The 22,003-nt window shown below is 41.4% G+C and overlaps 1 protein-coding gene across 4 annotated transcripts; it reads right to left on the reverse strand.

Annotated features, from left to right (window-relative positions):
• Positions 1–1,804: 1,804 nt before the first annotated feature.
• On the reverse strand, positions 1,805–4,381 carry LOC147602954 (L-ascorbate peroxidase 2, cytosolic-like). Of its 4 annotated transcripts, none has more exons than XM_086797235.1 (11): positions 4,255–4,381; positions 3,597–3,682; positions 3,428–3,461; positions 3,141–3,315; positions 2,976–3,041; positions 2,834–2,882; positions 2,661–2,743; positions 2,467–2,546; positions 2,236–2,338; positions 2,077–2,135; positions 1,805–1,977 (listed from the first exon to the last, which is right to left on the reverse strand). In XM_086797235.1, exons 2-11 carry the CDS (start codon positions 3,679–3,681, stop codon positions 1,962–1,964), a joined length of 750 nt encoding a protein of 249 aa, XP_086653361.1. In that variant the 5' UTR covers position 3,682; positions 4,255–4,381; the 3' UTR covers positions 1,805–1,961. The 4 variants fall into 4 exon arrangements, with proteins under 4 accessions (XP_086653361.1, XP_086653362.1, XP_086653363.1 ...); XM_086797236.1 differs by having other exon boundaries at positions 3,597–3,706; positions 4,255–4,378; XM_086797237.1 differs by lacking the exon at positions 4,255–4,381 and adding an exon at positions 4,026–4,044 and having other exon boundaries at positions 3,597–3,706.
• Between the last annotated feature and the right edge of the window lie 17,622 nt (positions 4,382–22,003).

The raw sequence follows: 22,003 nt of genomic DNA on the forward strand, positions 1-22,003 counted from the left end.
TCTTGCCCAACAATGTTCGCTACTTGGAGCGCCACACACATTTGCACATAATTAAAGAGTAGATCTTGAGATTACTTAAGGATGTGCCTATTAATGTGCCTAAGCTAACACTTTACAATGTTAGTGACTAAAGGAATAGACTGAAGTACAAATGAGTTATGAGTTATATAGGCTAAGGACATTAGTGAATGAAAAAATAGACTAAGGTATAAATGAGTTGTGAGTTTTAGACTCAAAACCCCCTTAATATTCCAATGGACTTTAGAGCTCAACTTGCCCTCACCCTCTTATTGTTCATCCTTGTTGCTCCCTATGGTGGTGTGCTTTGATTAATTTACAGATTTTAAGGTTATTGAAAGTTCTATAGCTGCATGATGATTGAGGGGGGCTCTAGTATTCCATAACTCCATTGCACTAGGTTGGACTAGGTAAGTACAGTCCAATTGTTGAAACTTCAATTTGGCTGTGAACAGACGACGGAGGAACTACCAAGGAAGAACGCCACTCAAGAGGGACTCAAGTGGTGTTGATAGTAGCAAAGGCTTTGGGTTGATGCTTGTGTGCGCGCAGGTCAATGGTCGCACATAATTACAAGCTTTTGTTATAGCTAGTCAGGTCTACCATGACTGCGGAGGAGCTTTAGGAGCTATGAGACAGTGAGCAAGTGGAGGTAAGTACAAGTCGGGGGCTTCTGCGATTCATCCTCCTACAGTAACTGTTGCTATATAGGGAACAAAGGGTGGATATGCCCTACACGGATCAGAAGAAAACCTCGCCAAGGATGATGGACATTGTGTCGTAGATGTAAAGCGTGTATTGTTGTTGGATATTGTCCTTTAGACAGAAAGCACTCCACTCCTATCATAGATCCTGATTATCCCATGTGATTTGTGAATATCCAAACCTCTTGGCAGGGGAGCTCTTTGAATATCCAAACCTCTGACGTTACAACAGTCCTTTGCAATTGACTGTTCTTGCATACCAATATTTTCTTTTCTGGTACCCGATGTGTCCAATATTTTACACATGCATGCATGAAAATGTGGATGTGTAGCATGTTTGATTTCATCTTTTTGGCTTTCTTATGTGGGGCATGGCCTGTTCGACGGATGTGAAGAAGAGTATAAAGAACTGATATCACTCTCCTAACAGCAGAGCGGCAATATAAAGCATGCACAATCGTTGCATTAACATATGTGGGTACAACATGTTCCAACCATTATTACCTGACCAAAAAGTAAAGGACAACTGCACTGCCTCATCCTAACCCTAACCTTGTCCTCCTTACACCACCGTCACAAATAGTAGCTTGATATTCCCAGCTCTAGTCACTTTAGTGCTATGTGCGCATCATTTTGAAGGGTTGAATGCAAGTGTATCCACAGGGTTGTCAATCATGAGAACAAGGTTAGGACCTTGCCAAGAAGTAGAAATCATCCAAGATTACCACACTACTAGCGCCAAGCTATAGGACCTTTCCCACTCAGCTCTCAATGTTTGGTCCTCCCATTTCAAGAGTAGATAGACGATCACTGTTTTTTAATTCACGAGAAGGGATAGGGCAAAAAGCACATTGTAAAAAGGCATACAGGCACCATATATTGTTGACACTCACTGCACAGTCTCATCAACTTGTTGAGGAAGCAATCAAGCAATCAACCAAATTAAAAGGCAGAATACTGCAGAAACCCAACATCGGTCACTTGACCCCTGAAGATTCTATAGATAACAAAATTAGCTTCACTGCATAAAATAAAACAAGAACTTAATTTAGTTATCAGTCAACAGGATTCAACTGTTGGTATATCCAAAAACCCAAAACTTTATTTCTTCCAGAAGGTTAATCAGGTACTGCATGCATCATACTCTGGGCTGGCCAAGGGGGCAGCTATAGCCTAGCATTACATAATCTTCGTATTGGGACATAGTAACAATTTTTAAAAACTCATTGCTGAGCTTCCTCATTCTTCAGCAAACCTGCATAACGCATCCAAAATTAATGGTCTACCTGACATAGAAATGTAGCCCACATTTAAAAAACATTACAGACACATTGAAATAAATCTAGAGACCAACCCAAGCTCAGACAGCTGCAAGTGGGCTTCAGCATAATCCTTGAAAAAAGCATCTTCATCCTGCAAATGATTAGTGCATTAGAAACAGAATCGTTCAAATAGTAGTCTCATGTAAACAATTGACGACGTGGACATCAAAATCAATGTAGCTGCCACTAACCTTGGCATACAACTCCACATAAGGGCGAAACTTAGAGTCCTCAAGTAAGGCCTTGTCAGAAGGAAGCTGAAGGAGGCCCTCTTTCTCTCCAGACAGAAGCTCTCTGCAAAAAACCACACACACAGCTCTAGAAAACCAGCAGACACTTGCAATAAAATCAACTTTATCCTCGAGCAACTATATAATCAAGCAAAGCCCATGCGAGTAACATAAATCATATGCTACTCATACTTGAAGTAAGAATTGTCAAAACACAGGGGATTCTCCGTCCATGCTCCTTCAAAACCTGATCTGTCTTTGTGGCACCTCCCCTGTCCAAAATACAGGTGGGGTCATAGTCAGGCAAATGTATAGTGAGTTTATATTCTCAAAATCAAGAAATATGTCTCATCTTTCTCTTCAGTACATAATTTAGTGGCATGTACCAGGGTATGTGCTCCAGAAAGAGCCACAATTTCTTTGTCTCCGAGGCCCATGTGACCAAAAACATCCCGGAGATGGTCAGCAGCTGTAAAAAGGGAATTCAAAGGTCACATACAGTTCAAACAACAGAAACACAATGCAGACAAAAGATGACTAATTTGACAGATTTGCCTACCTTTTGTAGCATCTGGCAAGCGGCCTTCCTCCGGACTTTCAGGTACATCCTGCAAAAGTGATCATTAAGTAAGGCTTCTTAGAAAGGCAATAAGACAGGCACAATTACATAGGAAAAAACCTACATAACTTGCAAAACACACCTTTCTTCCAGGATGAAATGGGATGTCTGGACCACCAGTTACCTCAACAGCAACAACCCCAGCAAGCTGGAAGTTCCAAAGTCTTAGGGAGTGTAAGTTAAAGCTTCTGCAAACTGCACTTAGTCCTGGAGTGGAAACTATGGAAATGTGCCAAGTCCAACCTACCTGATAGAAGTCTGCATATGACAGAATTGGGAACTGCTCTTTAATAGGCTCCAAAAGCTTTAAAGCAATATCAAGCCCTGCATTGGCTCCATGTGCCAGCTCCTCGTCGTTGCGGATAGTTCCAAAAGGCCCACCAGTCTTGGTTTTCACATCATAAGTTCCAGCCCCATGCCATCTGATGTAAGAAAACAGGGCAAATGAGGAATGCATAATAATAATCAAAATGATTACACTACGCTGGAAAGCAACCAACTGGAGTTCTGAGTCAAAAAGGCTCAGCATCTTACGCAAGGCGAACGATGATGGGAGCACAGTTTTTCTCTGCAGGCAAGCATTTACACAGCATATAAGCGCTTATCAAAACCTAGGGAAGGGGGTCGAAAATAAAACTCGTAGATGGGGATAAACGCAAACAAAATGAAAACTAGTAAAGACAGCTAAATTGCGGCATCACACCTGCAATCAATGCTCGCAGTTTCCTCCTGGCTTTGTCCACTGCATACAGGTACTCGTCGCTGACAGTTGGATAAACTTTCCCCATCCTGACAAATAAAAACCGTAAAAATCTGCCGTCACACCAAGCCCTCTCAAAAGTGCGCCTGGGGCATCGAATGGCGTGCAAATGGCAACAAAGCAAGCAAGCTATAGCTCGTTTGAGCTCCAAACAAGCACAAAAATCTGGGCAAACATTGGAAGCTACGTAACACGCAACCAAATCCAGTGTACAATCCGAACAAACTCTCCGTAAAACAAAGCCATTCAAAGACATGAGAAACCTTCATTCCGTAGCTGCCGAATCGAGTAATACCTTGAAGGCAAGACAAGTCCTACCCCTCTGATACACAAGGAAATCTAGCTTAGAGGTGGACTCAAACATTGACAAACCTAGCCTCCTAGGACACCACCAAATCCAAGAGATCCATTCCATTCCCGAGCACTAGACTCTACAGGATAAGGAAATAAACCAACAAATCTAGCTCAGCAAACGGTCAGCACGTTCTTCAGCAAGCAGAGCGCCATAGCCAAAAGCACAGACTGCGGGAGGGGATAAGAAAACCGAGGTCGAAGCAGGAAAAACTCACAGATGCGGAAACGAGAAACAGAGAAACCCTACCTGTTGGGCGAATTGCAAAAGCTGACGAGAGAGGCGGAGTGATCGAGTGGGGTGAGAGGACCTATATTTACGACCTTGTATGTAGACTATTTAAATGGATCGCCTCCGAACCGTGCGATCTCATCTTCATCGACGGTAGAAAGAGCCATCAATTTCGACGGATCAGATCTTTTGACGAGTATACAACGGCTGAGATCTCTCGAAGGAAAAAAATGCCCTAAATGCCATGAGTCTGGCACGAGACTAGCTCAGCTCTCCTCATAGAAGGACTCACACCCCCACAATGGCCTATGGCAAGCTTAGCTTAAGTTAATAAATGTCTTTCACTTTAGATTAATGTGGAACCCATGGGGGTAGCTAGATGGAATGTGAGACATATTCATTCGTCCAACACCTATTCACAAGTACTTTTGAATATCTTTCAAATAGTACTTTTGAATATTTCAAATAGTACACCGACATGTTTATTTTTTTGGGTGTATATATGCACAACAAAAGAAAAAATTATCACAAATAGCAATGCAAGTTTGCCTTAAGGCAGACATGTTGTTGTGCTAGAGGACTTTTCTTGCTTATAGTTAAGGCTGTCCACTGTAAGCTTCACTTGTTAACTTAGACATGCTAAAAGATATATTGAAACCAAAATATCTTGCTATACCACATGGCACCTTGAAAGTGCACACGAGAAATGCAATCCCAATTTCTTTAAATCTATAATTGAGCAAAGTAGACGGCTCCAATTTAAGCACAAAATTTTGGAAATTGGGTAAGCTTGCAATAAACATAGAAATAACACTCTGTTTAGATATGTAATTAGGATAAGCAAGTGCAACCAAAAAAATCCCTTAAAAACTATTGACGGTGTGATTTTTGTAGTTATTATGATTGCTTGTCCACATTCTGATTCTACAAAGTTTAGTCATCTATTTTTGGATCTTTGTGACCATGAGAACTAGTGCTTCTAGAGGCATGGAGGACATGTTTAGGGGAAGAAAATCTTACCGATTCCGACTTTAGGGTGTTTTGGGATGAATCGTACAAGCAAAAAGGAGGGATGATCATAATATAATTAGGGGGTGTTGCTCTAGCAATGGCCTATGGCAAGCTTAGCTTAAGTTAATAAATGTCTTTCACTTGAGATTAATGTGGAACCCATGGGGGTAGCTAGATGGAATGTGAGACATATTCATTCGTCCAACACCTATTCACAAGTACTTTTGAATATCTTTCAAATAGTACGAATATCATCAAATCATTGAAGCCCAATTGAAAAAGTGTATAAAAATCTTGTTGAAATGATGAACCTAATAGCTACTAAAACACGATATCCAAGAAAATACAATTGGTTAAGGGAATAAAATCATTTTTAACAATTGACACCAAACTAGGATCCCATACCACTAAATTCTCAAATCATGAATGATGGGCTAAAATGGGTAGTATACCAATCACCAACTAATACCCAAAGCTAACAAAAGCACAACCATACATTTCTTGACCTGCTTTTAATGGCATCATTAGAGACCTAAAAACCCTTAGAAAACCCCTTAGTTTTTTGTAAGTTAAACTCTAAACTGTAATCTCTTATATATTTTCATTTTCCTTAAAACAAAGTAAATAGTTAGTGTGAAGAAGGAAAATTATCTCATAGCATATTCATGGCATAGCCTCAACCAAAAACCATTTGAAAGATAATTTGCGCAAGCATGAATGCCATGTAACATCTTAAGGCTCTATGGAACCTTTATGGTAAGTTAGTGGATTATAATTTTAATATTTACGAGAACCTTAAAGTAGTAGCACTTATTAAAGTAGACTCTCATATTAGCACACTTGGCTTTGGTTTGTCCTTTTGTTGACTTTGCACCACCACCCACCATCATGGCAATCATATCTTATTGTGAAGCTTCTTGAAAACTTTTCTTAAAGTGAGACATGGGATTAGCTTCAATTGGTGTGGCATCTACTCTACACATCTGCTTGTATTCCACCTCCCCATAATTGTGTATGTGTTACGCTAGAGTAAAATAGATTCCACAAAACATTGCATAACATATTTTTTTAGAAAAATAAAGGAGTCAAATTCACTGAACAAAAATGTTGTAGATGTCATATATCCCTCTAGAGGCCACCTCAACTTCACATTATGTGATGGCCTCAACTCCACAGTTGAATTCTTTCCATGCACGGCCATTACAAGGGTTATCACAACCCTTCTCCCAAATTAAAGGGGAGGCAGACCATTATCTTGACTCCCATATTTAATTAAGGTCCTCATGGAACTAGGGGTGCACTGACTAATGCATACAAATGTTATGCCCCCATTTGGACCAATTGGACCTAAGGTGTAGGGCCAAAGTTTTCATGGCCCAACCCATCTACACACACCAAGATTTCATCCCCCTCAACGCCTCCTCTTGAATTTAAAGAAGACATACTACGAATGGAACATGAACCAAAGTGATAACTAACATGAGATGTGTAAAGTGCATGAGATGATTCATTGCTTAAAAAATGACCCCTTTTATAGGGTGGAGGTACAAATCTCATGGGACTTCCCTTGCATATGGGATAAAATGTCTACTTGCCATATGGCATTTCTCACTCCATACCTCTTGTCTAGTGCACGTTGGCACCACAATTCTCAACACCCCCCCTTGGTGCCAAATCTTTGGTGGGCTACTTCAAGGTGGTTGGATGCAAGTCATACAAATAAGCTTTCACTCTTCCTAACTCCCTCTATGTGCTAGGGTTGCTTTGACCCAAGATACAAATGTGCTACTTTGGCCCAAGATACAAATGTGCTACTTTGGCACTAACCCTCCTTGATGTCGACATGGCAAATCACAGGCAGGGGTGACAGGCTACTTTGGCCATTTCTCAGCATGAGTACATCATCGATCTCAGAAGCTGGTTTACAAAATCTTAAGCACTTTTTGTAGAGAGAAGGGGTGAAGCATACATGTTTTCTTGTTTCTTTAAAAGAGTGTTTCTGAAGCATCTATGGCTTCAGTGAAGTTGGCTTGATTCTTTTTCCCATAGCAGTTTTCTTCTAGGTGGCCACAATGATCACATACAAGTTTAGGCTTGTCCCTGTTTTACGACAGTCATTGATAACATGACCAAGTTTTCCATAATGAAAACACCTTGGTAACTTTGTGCTTAAGGTAGTTCCTTTTATAGGGTGGAGGTGCAAATCTCATAGGACTTCCCTTGCATATGGGATAAATGTCTACTTGCCATATGGCATTTCTCACTCCATACCTCTTGTCTAGTGCACTTTGGCACTAGAATTCTCAACACCCCTCCTTGGTGCCAAATCTTTGGGCTACTTCAAGGTGGTTGGATGCGAGTCATATAAATAAGCTTTCACTCTTCCTAACTCCCTCTATGTGCTAGGGTTGCTTTGACCCAAGATACAAATGTGCCTGCTACTTTGGCACTAACCCCCCCTCGATGTCGACATGGCAAATCACAGGCAGGGGTGACAGGCTACTTTGACCATTTCTCAGCATGAGTACATTATCGGTCTCAGAGGCTGGTTTACAAAATCTTACTTTTATAGTAGAGAGAAGGGGTGAAGCATTCATGTTTTCCTTTTTCTTTACAACAAGAGTGTTTCTGAAGCATCTATGGCTTCGGTGAAGTTGGCTTGATTCTTTTTCCCATAGCAGTTTTCTTCTAGGTGGCCAATTTTACCACAATGATCACATACAAGTTTAGGCTTGTCCCTGTTACGACACTCATTGATAACATGACCAAGTTTTCCACAATTAAAACACCGTGGTAACTTTGTGCCGCCTGAGGTAGTTGCTTTGTTGTTCTTGAATCTTTCTCCACTGGCCGCACATGCCTTATTACCACTTGTTGAGTTGTAAAAATTTCCTTTGATGGAAAAATCTACAACACTTTGGTGATCTATTTTATAGTTAAAGTGAGTGTTTGTGAGAAAGGGAGAGAGAGAGTGAGCCATCCAATTGTACGAATTTTCAGCACGATGTAGGTTTGTGAAAGGTTATGAAGCAAGGAAGGAACAAGAATGTAATATCTATGCAATAAGAGAGGGAGAGAGTGTGAGCAAAGAGAGAGAAAGGGAAAGGGATCTAGCAAGAGAGAGAGAGAGAGAGAGAGAGAGAGAGAGAGAGAGAGAGAGAGAGAGAAGAAAGAAAGTTGTATTAACGCCTTCAAAAGGCCAAAATGACCTATGAGACCAAAAGGTTACATCATATCCATGAGGCACATCATCCTGGGTACAAAATAGTAATAAAGAAAGATAACAAAAAACTAGAACTTTAAAATCTGATCTAGGTACATGAGCAGAGAGCTCTCATATCACCCTAGTACATCCATCATGGGCCGCTCTGTGACATGGTGCTCAAGGTGGTAAAATTGAGCTGGCATACAAGAAGGTCTTGCGATGATGGGAGATGATGGCCCAGATCCTCCTGTGGTGGTGTGGCCATGGGTGAGGGCCATAGGGTCTGGGGCATCGAGCTCTGCTTAACTCAGTGGCTCTATCGAGTGTCACACCTGTCGGCCGAGCTCCTGCACTAGCATGTGGTCTGGGTATGATGGGTGGATCGGCCCTCGAAGTGCTTGTATGGAAGAAATCGAGCTGGTCCTCGAGCAAGTACAGCTGATCTAGATCTCACTAAAAACTCCCTGTGTCTATGGAGCTCTAAAAGAAAAAGTCCCAAGAATCTCTGATCCGGGAAGTGGGGGGGTGGAAAGGAATGCTGTGAGTGGTGAGATAACATGAGAGAAAGAGAGAGAGGGAGAGAGGAGGGAGAAGGAGAGATTGTGAGAGAGGGATAGAGAACGATAGAGAAAGAGATATATATAGACCAAGGATGTACAATGGGAGGGGGAGAGAAAGGGACAACGATAGATAGAGAGGGACAGAACATGAGCAAAGAGAGAGGGAGGGATAGAGAGAGAGAGAGAGAGAGAGAGAGAGAGAGAGAGAGAGAGAGAGAGAGAGAGAGAGAGAGGAAGGGAGAAGAAGAAATTGAGAGAGAGGGATAGAGAATGATAGAGAGGGAGAGAGATAGACCGAGGATGTATGGTGGCAGCAGGGAGAGATAAAGGAACAAGGATAGACACAGAGTGTGAGAGATCATGTGTGAATTGAAGGAGGGAGAGGACGATAGAGAAAGAGAGAGACAGAGAGAGATACTAAGGATGTATGATGGCAGTGAGAGAGAAGGAAAAGGATAGGCAGAGGAGGAGAGAGAGTGCGTGTGTGTGTGTGTGTGTGTTGAAGGAGGGAGAGCATTTCAAAGAGAGAGAGAGAGAGAGAGAGAGAGAGAGAGAGAGAGAGAGAGAGAGAGAGGATCTATAGTGGCAGGGAGACAGAGAGGGAGAGGGATAGACAAAGGGAGAGAGAGACAGAGAGCATGTGTGTGTGTGTGTGTGGAAGGAGAGAGAGAGAGAGAGAGAGAGAGAGAGAGAGAGAGACCAAGGATGTACAGTTGGCCAGGGGGGAAGAGAGGGAGAGGAACAGAGGGTGTGTGTTGTGTGCTAGAGGAGAGAGAGAGAGGGAGAGGGAAAGAGTGGTTGGGTAAGCAGAGGGTTGGGGAGGTGGATGGGGAGGGGAGGATGGATAGGGCTGAAATTGTAGATATAAAACAAAGAGGGAAGGCTTTAGGAAAAAATCCCGCATAGAGAAGCCCGCTCCATGCCCACATCCACTCCAAATGAAAAGGTTCCTCCATTCCATAGTAAAGGCTATTTTGTGTTAGTCCATCTTTCTAGGTGGAATGTACATAGAGGTCATCCATGAATGCTTCAAGTCATATATGGAGAAAATCCTCAAATGTAGTGCTCCTCTTTGAAATGTGTTGAGAGCATCAATTACGCAAAATAGCATAACTTTAAATACAACAATTTCCCATTTATTTGTTAGTATGAATGGCATAACTCTAAATACAAAGGTTTCCCATTATTTGTATTAGTCAACAAGATTGATTATGACTTGGTTGTAACTAGAGAACCCATTTAAGAAGTTATAAGCTTCTTTCTTATGACTTGTTCCAACATGTGTATGATATAACACAATGGGTAGTTATTATGAGCTATTGCAACATTAATCTTTTTGAGGTTAATGCACACTCTAACTTTCCCAATCTTATTGAGGATGGCAAGACCCATTCTATATCCTTGATATAGAATTGATAAGGTTTTGAATCCATTTGGCCATATCTTGGATTCATTTATTAAGGTCTTTACTTATACAACCTTACACTATCTACAGGAGGAATTACACCAATTTAAGTAGGATTCCCTTTATATTAATGTATTTTTATGCAAAGATTTTTTAAAATTCTTTGATGGCCATTAATTGAGGTCCTTGATATAAAGTAACCTAGGATATTCTATGCCAACAAAGTTCAATTTTTCAACCTCAATGAGACAATCATATCGTTTAGCTCCTACACTTGTCTTAGCTTTTCGGAAGTGGATATACGATTCAATCTTCAATGATATATGATTTAAAGTACTCTGATAAAAGAATATCATTTTCTTCTTTTGAAGCTGTAAGCTATTCAAGTTTAGCAGCTCTTTTTGCATCTTTGTTCAAGCTAATCTAGAGGGACTTTCTTGGCTGGAGTTCTTGGATGGCGTGTCCCCTTAATTTTTGCAATATATCGGCTTGAGGGGAAATTAAGTTAAGGCCATTTTGTTGTGTGAAGACAATTTACATGTCCTACCACATGAATATATTACAACTAATGAAGGTCAGATTCCCATTGTTGTGTGAAGACGATTTGTGTGTCCACCATATGAATATATTACAACTAATGAAGGTCAAATTCCATATGAGTGATGCTCTTTACTATTACTTTGATTGGTTTCACCTAATGGCATAGCTGCCTCTTGGAATGAGGGAATGTGGGGAGGGGTGCCCTCCAATTATATTCATTGCGCGATTGACGAGATTCATTTCAAGTTACCAAGTTGGTCATGTACATAGAAGTGAGCTCATATCCATGTGACCCACCAAATTGTGTTCCTAGATTTAATGAAAGAGTGTCCATGTTTGAACATGCATCCAATTCTATGAGTTCTTAAGCTTAAGAAGAGGGGCATACTCTAGCTTCTTACAAGATTGGCAAACATTTTTGTGTCTAATTCCTTCATTGTAATTTCTCTACCCATTAAGTGAGTCTTCTAGGTCTTGAGATTGGCTTTTAGAGTCAGCTCTCTTTCACATATAAATGTGATGAGTGTCCCAATCATAACCACCAAAAGAGAGGTGTAAACTTAGTCCCAAAGTCTTGATTTTCACATCCCATAGGACACCAAGGCTTAACAATTTTCCATCGCGGTGATGTGCTTCACCAAGAGATTGGTATCAACAAGGTGAGAGATTTCCCAAGTTTCCCAACAACACCACTTTTGTTTGGTGATAATGCTTACTTCATCTCACCATCCAAGGTTGAGATTTTTGTAGAAATTTTGATGTGGGTTTTCTTTTCTTTAGGGTTGAATATAAAGTGCTTTTCTATTTTTAATTTGTAATTAAAAAGAAAGAAAGAAGAAAACAAACAATCAAAAAATGAACAAAAGCCTTTAAAACTTCAAAAAAAACTCCCAGAAAGAGAAAAAAACAAACAAAAAAACCAAAACCCCAAGAAAATATAATTAAAAATCCAAAAATGTCTTTCTTACAATTATTCCCTTTAGACTCCATGAATCCTAATAATCCCTAATCAAAACCACAAATGCCTTTCTAACAGTTATCCCCTTTAGACGTCATGAATCCTAGTAATCCCTAATCAATGGCCCAAACCCTACTTGATTACTCTCTTTCTGTCATGTGCGAGTCCTCCCACCCCCTTAACATTATCATGCTAGCATGTACCATCCCCTTATAATTATTGGAAAATTTCCTCTCAACATCCAAGAAACACTCCTTTGAGCATTTTAAGAACTCCTCGAGATTGAGATCCAATGTCTCCTCCTTACACAGCCGCCTCGTCTTTTGTTGTGGCACATCTATGGTAATGCCATGCTTGGCTTTTAAATGTTGCTTCATGCCATCTCTTTTTAAAAAGTGCACATCACGGACAAGCAATGCTCATCTAATCGACAAACGAGGGCTATCCTTTCGTCCTCCAATTGAACTTTTTTTTCTTGGGAAAAAGATCCTTCAATTAGTTAAAGAAAAATAGCCGTAAAGGGCTAAATACAACCACGATGGGCTAAATATAGCCTCACCTCATATAAGGGAGGGAGACAAATGAATAAAGGGAAAGAGAGGTATCTCCTTCGGCTCGCTGCTCTATGAGGAGAAGGCTATCTCATACAGGGGGGGAGGGGAGCAACTATACAGGTGGTCTGTAATGCCAAATGGGTCACCGCCTCTATTTGTGAGGAAAGGGCCAGGCCTCCAAAGTCTCAAGAAAGCTTCCCACCCGCTTTCGATGTGGTCAGAACCTCCCTACAGTTTTCCCCAGTGACTACGGAGGGTGTGAATAATATCGAGCCATATGCTCTTGATGGTCTTAGCCGGCAAAGTGTGGGTACCCTCGATGGCCTCGCTACATCTAGCACACCAGATGTGCCAGGTTGCTATGCTATTTGTAAATATCCCATCGCTGGCATGAGCTTGGTTGCCAGACACCTCTGTCGGTGGGGCTGTGACTGGTACTACTACAATACGATGGTGGGAGACCTAAAGGGCAAGTCCTCCCCCATCCTCATGTTAATTCCTAACCACTCTAGCCTCAGTGGCCCAAGTAATAGTACCCCAAGTGATGATTCAGGTCGATTTTCTGTCCATAAATAGCGAAGGTGCGGAGAATCTGCTTGCCAAATCTGTTGAGCCTTCAGGCAATCCCAAAGGCAATGTCACTAAGACTCCTGGGGGTGGTCGCACCTTAGGCAAGCTACTGACCGACCTCCAACTACCCGCTAGACTCCTGTGTGCTGTATGCCAAAGGAAGAGAGTGATCTTCCTTGGTCGAAAGTTGTCCCAAAGCCTCTTCCAGAAATCTGAAAGGAAGTGTTGTGATAGGCCTTGAGACTGCCAGTGTGCCGCTGCTGCTACTGTCGGTGTGCGATCTATCTCTGGCATTTGGATCATGTGGCCAAGCCACACTATATATGCAAAGAAAGGGGCATCCAGTGCCTCCACCCGATCTATGGGATCACGTCGAGTCCACTCTCCAGGGTCCCACTACGACCGCATGAGAGGTTTGCACTCCCAAATCCATAACCACCATAGTCTCTCCTCGGCCACCTTGGCCGGTGCTGGATATATGTGCCATGCTCGTGTCCGAAAACCAATCACCCTCACCCTCTGCAAGGTGCAGCCTCTGAAATCCTCCAAGGGGTGCTCTATCTCTCTAATCTACTATGGGATCACGTCGAGTCCACTCTCCAGGGTCCCACTACGACCGCATGAGAGGTTTGCACTCCCAAATCCATAACCACCATAGTCTCTCCTTGGCCACCTTGGCCGGTGCTGGATCTATGTGCCATGCCCGTGCCCGAAAACCAATCACCCTCTGCAAGGTGCAGCCTCTGAAATCCTCCAAGGGGTGCTCTATCTCTCTAATCTACCATGTAATCCAATAGAAAAAGAGAGCAGACTTGTTAAAACCCTAAGATCTCTCTAGATAATTGTTATGCATAAACATGCATAAATCACGCATAAACTCATCCACCTGAGACCACCCCCGAGCCCTAAGATGACCACCCCTCGAGCCTAAGGGATGAACACATGAATTATAAATGAAATACATCATACCTCTACCTTGATGTCCCATACCATCAAGAGGTATAACTCCAATCCAATAGCATGTAGCTATTGGATTGGATGTAGCTATATTGTGAAATGGTAGGTGAGTAGATATGGACCTCTACACAAAAGACCATAGCCTAAGCCTCTAAGCCCCGTGCGCCAAAAGCTGAGAGAGAGAGAGAGAGAGAGAGAGAGAGAGAGAGAGAGAGAGAGGGATATTCTCCTCTACATCTCCACTCCTTCTTTCCTCCACCTTCTCCACTCAATTCCCCCTCCATCTCTCTCTCTCTTAACATAGAGGTTAACTTTAATTATGATTAATGTTTAATTTTAAAAAAATACTTTTTAAGAGAAATTCACACGGGCGGAGGAAAATAGACGAGAAAAAACAGATTTGAGAGATAGAGAGGGTCCCACGCACACGGGAGAGCGTTTCATGCATCAACATGCTTTCCCCTACTACGTTTTAGCAGAAAATCGACAGAAATTTGATCGCAAAAATGTATAAAAAATACATTTTTAACTATAAAAATGCTCGAAAAAATCCTTAAAAATTAGGAAAAAAATTCTAGAAATTTAGGGAATCCATTCTACCAAAAATATCCACAATAAAATATGTGGTATTTTCGTAAAAATTTCCATTAATTCTTATTTTAAGCCACAAGAAATAGGAAAAAATAGCATTAAACTCACAGAATTTTCCCGCAACAACGATTCATCCATTGAATTGTAGTAACACGCATTCCAATCGCCATGTTGATGATCCAAGTACAAATCATCAACACAATCAATAAAATATTATTTTTATTAGTAAATATTAAAATTTACTTCAAAAAAATCAAAACAATTAACTAGAGATTGCTCTAATACCACTGTTAAAACCCTAAGCTCTCTCTAGATAATTGTTATGCATAAACATGCATAAATCAGGCATAAACTCATCCACTAGACCAACCCCGAGCCCAAGGGATGAACAAATGAATTATAAATGAAATACATCATACCTCTACCTTGATCTCCCATAGTATCAAGAGGTATAACTCCAATCCAATAGCATGTAGCTATAGTGTGAAATGGTAGGTGAATAGATATGGACCTCTACACAAGAGACCATAGCCTAAGCCTCCAAGCCCCCAAACTTCCCTTGAGTGTGCCCCATGCCCCTATTATATAGGAGGGTCCTCAAGTGACTCTTGACTCTCCATTTCCCATGTGTGACCCTTGGATGCCTGACCTTAACCTTAACCCTTAAGGTTAGTCCTAACCCATGCTCCACTAGAGCTTGTTCCCATGCTCCCATGCTCACAAGCCTAATATGGGTTAGCCTCCTAGTATATGCACACATAATGTGCATATAACATAGCACACATAATGTACATATAACAAGACCACTGTCCTTATCATCTCCATGGACCACCACGAGGATATCGTGTCTGGTGAACACACCTAGCCACACTAGCGGGGTTGGGTCTAGAATAAGAGTCAACCACTCCTGAGGAATAGCTGAGTCAATGCTGATGCTGAGCCTGTCTCTACCCCAGATTGCTGTGAGGCCTCTCTCTTGCTCCTCCTGACGTAACTGCCTCGGTGCAATCCAATCTCCAAGAGAATCAGTTGGTCCCATGCTCAAGGCACCCCAGGATATGTGTGGTCAGTCCCTAGCATGTGGCCACTGGGTAAACATATCAGGGGTTCTAGATCAAAGGCTCCTGAAGCTGCTCCTCTGAGGCCACTAGAACAATCTGTTTGAGGGCTGGCCTGAGATGATCCAAAGCACGAAGAAAACTGGCTACAAATCTGTCCACAAAGGCAGGACTAAATCCATGGGGTCTCATCTCTGTGAAGATCCATCTAGCACTATGTGACCATGGGCCTCCAAGGCTTGGAGTGCAGGCTGAAATCCGGGCCAAGAGGAAATCCTTCCAAGGCTCACCACCAGGTAGTAGGAGTCCTTTGACAATCAACTTGCCCAGCAGGGCACGACTTTGTATAGCTGGATCGATGAGACCAAGCCCCCCTTTGCTATGTGGCTGAATGAACACTCTCCATTCCACCTTGGCCCTAGCTAGCCTCCCATCACACTTCTAGCCCACAAGAAGTTCCAGATCAAACGCTATACCTGGCCAATACAAGCCTGAGAAAAGGCCTAGCATAAGGTGATGTACCACATGGTGGGCAAGCAATACTTGGTTCGCCACCACCACTTTGCATGCTAGGGATAGCCTCACCGAACTCCAGTATAAAAGCTTCGAATACTCAAAAGAAGCAGAGCGAGCTACTGCTCATCCTCGGGAGAGATATCAATGCCAACTTGGCAACCGAGGTATCGGACTCGAGTGCCCCTCGGCGGGTGGAAAGCCTCAACTAGTCGCCAAGTCGGTGCTAAGCCTACCCAAAAACCACATGACTTGTGCCAATTGATCAGTTCTCCTGATGCACGACATAAAATCTCTATCACCTTCACGAATCTCTGGAGATTCCCAACATCTCCAGCAAGGTAGGCTGTTGTGTCATCTGCAAACTTTGAGTCCAGCAGCTCCTCCTACATGTGGAGAGGAAGGCACAATCCCTGAAGTTTGGTCTCCTAGGTGGACAGAAAACTACTCATGGCCTCGATGACAAATAGAAAGCAGTACAGTGCCAGAGGACAACCCTATCAAACTGAGCGGGAAAGGGGGAATCTGTTGCCTCGGGCTTCTTGAATGAGAACCTGGGTGTGAGATGCTGAATAAGGTCCTGAGACTCCACGAATAAACTCCATGGGTAATCCCATCCGGCTCATAGTTTCCTCCTGAAAGCTCCAATCCACCGTGTCATAAGCTTTCTCAAAGTCTAGGAGTAGTACAATGAGGTCCTATTATTGCATCTTGGCCGAAGTTGTCGCCTCCCAAAAGGTAAAGATGTTGTCTAAAATGCTCCGACGATGACAAAACCAGTCTAAGTGTTGTCGATCAAGTCTGGAAGAGAAGGCTAAAGTTGCCTGTGCTGAGCCGAAATCTTATAGGCCATCCCTAGAAGGGTGATGGGTCTCCACTACCGAGGATCTCCAATCTATCACCACCCTCCTTTTGGAAATCAAATGTATCAAGCCCTCTGTGAGCCTCTTTGGCATGGCACCTGTGAGCATAATCTCATTGAAGGCAGCACGAAGGCCACATTCCATGAGGTCCCAATGGCGAGCGAAGAAAGAAAGGAGTAGGAAGCCCATCCGCCCCTGGGCATTTCCCTAGGTAATATTAGCCTTCACTGCCTCCACCAGCTCCTTTGAAGCAAAAGGGGTCAATAAGAAAGACCAAAGGGAGGGGGGAACCACCTCTCTCATGTGCCTCCAGAATCTCGCACGCATCCATGATGATGGGGCACAAGTGAGAAGAGATTGGAAGAAATCCGTGGCGATGGCTCTTACATGCGGGGGATCAGAAACAATAGCTCCATCTTATATCTAAATTTAGCAGTGTCAATGGTATATGCATAGGCTTGCTCTCTGGAATTTACCCAACGTCATTATAAATGTTGCTATACGCATCGTTAAAGCGTTGCTAAGCATTGTTTTTAGCGATGCTAAGAAAATTAACTTTTCGAGCCTACGGCGCCACCGATGCTTATCTTTCTCTCTCTCAAAACATTCCCTCCACTACTTTCCTTGAGTTCCTGCACCAACACCGACTCCTCCCTTCTATCAAGCTAGCTCCCCTCACATGAATTTGTACTCTTTATTTTCCCTTTCCCCTTCCTCTTCATGAGACTCTCTCTCTCTTCATCACCAAATGGCTATGGCGTAAGCTCTTGAAGGTATTTTTCTCTTATGTTTTACTCTAATACATTTGTTTATGGTTCTTCTTCTTCTTCCCCTTCTCCCTTTCCCTTTCCCTTCCCCTTTCTTTTCCTATCCATCACTCTATAAGTGATGATGTGACCTAATGATTAGGGTTTGCTTCTATTATGCTTAACCTAATGATTAATAAGAAACATAAAGAGATTAAGATTAATGCATAGAGTACTAACCTTCACCTTTTGCTTCTTCTCCTTCTCCTTTTTATGTCTATGCTTGATGTGTATTGGTCTTTTGTATGTTTCTTGTGTTTGGTAGGTCGAGTTCATTAAATGTGTTGCCAATCACTCTTTTACCTTTTTATATGTAGATCTTGCACTAATCATATCTTTTAGCTAGACAATATAGAGGTAAGCTTAAATTTTCTTGTATTCTTTAGGGTTTTATATCTATGCATAGATTAATCTCTATGCATAGAGCTTAATGCATGTAGAGCTTACTCTATGCATTAAGCTCTATGCATAGAGCTTGATCTATGCATTGAGCTCCATGCATAATCATCTCTTTTAGCTAGACAACATAAAGGTAAGCTTTCTTTTACTTGTATTCTTTAGGGTTTTGTATCTATGCATTAAGCTTTTAGGGTTTTATATCTATGCATTAAACTTTTACGGTTTTGTATTACTAATTACTTTGTTTAATCTTTATTTTGTAGGTCCTCTAATCCTCTCCTTCAATTTCACCAAAAAGAGGTAAGGCCTCTTATAATTTATGCTTTTCATCTACCTATTATTGTACCCCTGGGTTTTGAGGTTTAGGATTAGCTTAGCTTAAGCTTAATTCATAGATTAAGCTCTATGCATAGAGCTTAATGCATAGATAAAGCTCTATGCATTAAGCTCTAAGCATAGATTAAGCTCTATGCAGTAAGCTTAATGCATAAGCTTTATGCATTAATCTTAATACATAAAGCTTAATGCATCAAGATTAATGCATAAGCTTTATGCATTAAGCTTGATGCATTAATCTTTATGCATTAAAGCTTTTTGCATTAAGCTTAATGCATAAGATTAATTCATTGAAATTAATGTATTAATCTTATGCATTAAGCTTAATGCAAAAAGCTTTAACGCATTAAGATTAATGCATAAAGCTTTATGCATTAAGCTTAATGTATAAGATTAATGATTAAGCTTTATGCATAAAGAATAATGCATTAAGCTTTATGCATCCATTAATGCATTAAGCTCTACGCATAGATAGAGATTATAAGTTGATAAATGTGTTACTTTTTTAAGCTCATAAATGTGTTGCTTTTTTTGCATGTTATGTTTTTTAGGTCCTGCTTGTTGTTGTGCCCTCCTTCTACATGAACGACTCCAGTATCATTCCACCTCTTGAGGTACTCTCCAATGTCCTTATTCTTCGCATTTATTTGATTTGCACCCTTCTGTGTGTCAGGGTTTTAATTTTTCTATTCTCTTAGGCTTAGAGAATAACGCATAGAGATATGGGGCATTATTGTAGGCCTTTTAGAATGTTGCTTAAGTCAAGTTAGGAATGGTTATCCGTGATGAGTAGGGGTTATAGTGGAGGGGGAGACCTCAATCTTTTCAATATCCTTCTCTTGTAAAAGAGAAGTTTCCTTTGGCTCTTTAATAGTGGGGAGCGTGTGAAAAGTCCTTAGAAGCTATCATCCGAAAGGGGCATTGTCCACCTGCTTGTCTAAGAGCAGTATTCTAGAAGGCCTCAATAAAGTTCTAATATCACATGAGTAGTATAAGAGTTCTAAGTTTGAGCATGCATAAAGTATAAGATTTCTAATGCGTTCTTATGTTATTTAAGTTTGAGCATGCCTGGTTTTTATAATATAGACATGTGGGGAGACGATCTAGAGTCTAGAAGCCCAACACACCATCGTTTAGTGTCCATTGTTGATGATCCGGACATGGAGCATCTCTCACAGTTGGCTGCTAGTCTATCCCATCGGTATGGGAGAGAGAGTGTGTGGAACATTTTTGCTCCACCCTCACCTCCTTCCACAACAGTGAACCCTACACCAATGGGGGGTACTCCGATGGGTGGTTCTACTCCTGGGTTACACACTCCTATACCCATGTCCACTCTGATTGAAGGATCTAGTTCACATCTAGGTGCTCGGACTTCACGTGGAGGTTGTGACCAAGCCACTCCACTCTCTTCTGTGGCACCTAGTCTACGACCTCGTACCACTTCTCGTCGTTCTAGTGGGGGTTGTTTTGGGAGCTGTAATAGATCTTCTTCCAATTCCCCACCATCAGTAGAGGATATGCCGACACATCAGGTGGTGGATCCAAATGCCTACGACCCAGCGAAGCTTCCTTAGTGTGTGAGGAGGACAGATGGGTCGATCATTGAGGATAGCAAGGGAAAGCATGTCATAGTACGTATGCATCATCTTGTAAATATTGAGTTTAGAAACATTTTGGGGCATTGACTGGAGAACTCAAGACAATGCAAAGAAGCAATACATTTTGCAAGTATTAAAGACAAAGTTTCATGTGCCTCACCCCGACTTACAATTTAATGACCTTAAAATGTTGGATCGTATGCAAGGTCATGTAAGTCACAAGAAATCATTGATTGCCAAGGCCATCAAGTGTGGAGTTGTCAAGCCGCTAGGAGAATCAAAAAAGGAGTGGAAGAAGGCCAAAAAGATGTACCAAAAAAATCCCGATCTATTCAAGCAACAAAGAGAAGCAGCCCGAGTATGTATGTATAAAAGAGGGGCTTCTCATCTTGGATCAAGTGGAAGGCCATCTTTCCTCACTCAGTTTGTAAGTATTTGAACTCTTAACATTTTGTATTCAAAACTATGGTTTTCAAAGAATTAAATCTTATATAAATTGTTCTTTTTTTAAATGTATGTTTAACATAGGAAAGTGTGGTGGGTCGTTCTCCTTCTTGTGAGTGAGAAGTACGACTTTGCTTATCGCAATGGGATCTTTGCCACATTTGAATGGTTGCGATAGCAGTGTGTCACATTGAACTATGAAGCTATGTCTACTGCTGTAAGTTTATATTATTTTGGTTTTATCAGCTTTTAGAAATTTAACTAGTTTGTGTTTTAACATAACTTGATCTTCTGTGATACAGGAAGATGATGAAGAGGCAATAGGCGAGGAGGAGGATGAGTAGAGACCGGCCTATTGTGTTTAATGTTTTGTAACTTCATACTCAATGTAACTCGCTTGTTATGGCATTTTGGATGTAACTCATCTTGTATGGTGTTTGGGATTTAATACAATTAAGATTTCGCGAGTTACTAGGTTTCATTTTGTATTTTAATATGTCGATGTGTTTGTTTGTACAAATTAGAACTGTTTTCGTAGAACCAGTCTACTCCAGAAAAAATATTTTTTACAGCGCCGCTGAGATGGAAATAGCGACGTTCACATTTTTTATCAGCGTCGTTGAGCGGCCGAAATAGCGGTGTTGATTTTTTTTATCAGCACTGCTGAGCAACAGAAATAGCGATGCTGATGTTTTTAACAGTGCCATTGAGTGATGAAAATAGCGACGCTAAATTTTTTTTTACAGTGCTCTCTCTCTACGGTTGTGCACCTACTAGGAGAGACCCACTCACTAGCAAGCTTCGATACTGTTTGGTTGTCTTTTTGCAATTCTCTCTTACTAATACTCTACTAAAGATTAGGAACAATGCAAATCCTAAATAGAAAGTACTTAAAAAGAAACTCTCTAATCTCAATGTGTGAGACTCTAATTGAGTGAGAGGAACCCCTAATATTGCATGGAGTCCCTAATGACCTCCTAATCTCTTCCTAATAATGCATGAAAAATGAGAGAAACGTTAATCCTTCTAAACTAATCATTTGCTAATGAGATAAACCTAAACTAGAAGAGATAAACCTAAGCTTTGATACCATGTTAAGAATCATGGATCAAGCTCTCCTAATGACAAGACATCTACCTACTCAGAAACTAAGATGCACTCAAGTACAATTAGACACCAAGATGAATTAACTTGGATACATAAAGAGACTTGAGATAAGTGCAAGTGATATGTTCATTGCTTGAAAATGGTCCCCTTTTATATGGGTGTTAACCTATGACGGCGGACAATGAGACGTACTATGTTTTACGTCATGTAATTAGTTTAACTCTATTATGAGTCATGGGCCGGGCTTGTCGGCACCATATGCAAAGGATAAAGGGATTGGGTGATCGCC

Source organism: Cibotium barometz, chromosome 65 (genome assembly GCF_041138505.1).
Source record: "Cibotium barometz isolate CiBa-2024 chromosome 65, ASM4113850v1, whole genome shotgun sequence".
Classification (NCBI taxonomy): Eukaryota; Viridiplantae; Streptophyta; class Polypodiopsida; order Cyatheales; family Cibotiaceae; genus Cibotium; species Cibotium barometz.

What these genes read in the sequence shown, in the direction of transcription:
- LOC147602954 (XM_086797235.1), bottom strand. Translation starts at nt 3,681, where the DNA reads ATGGGGAAAGTTTATCCAACTGTCAGCGACGAGTACCTGTATGCAGTG. An exon ending in CATATGCAGACTTCTATCAG is followed by an intron (nt 3,042 to 3,140) that starts GTAGGTTGGACT and finishes TGGAACTTCCAG; the next exon opens with CTTGCTGGGGTTGTTGCTGT. An exon ending in TTTCTGGAGCACATACCCTG is followed by an intron (nt 2,547 to 2,660) that starts GTACATGCCACT and finishes TATTTTGGACAG; the next exon opens with GGGAGGTGCCACAAAGACAG.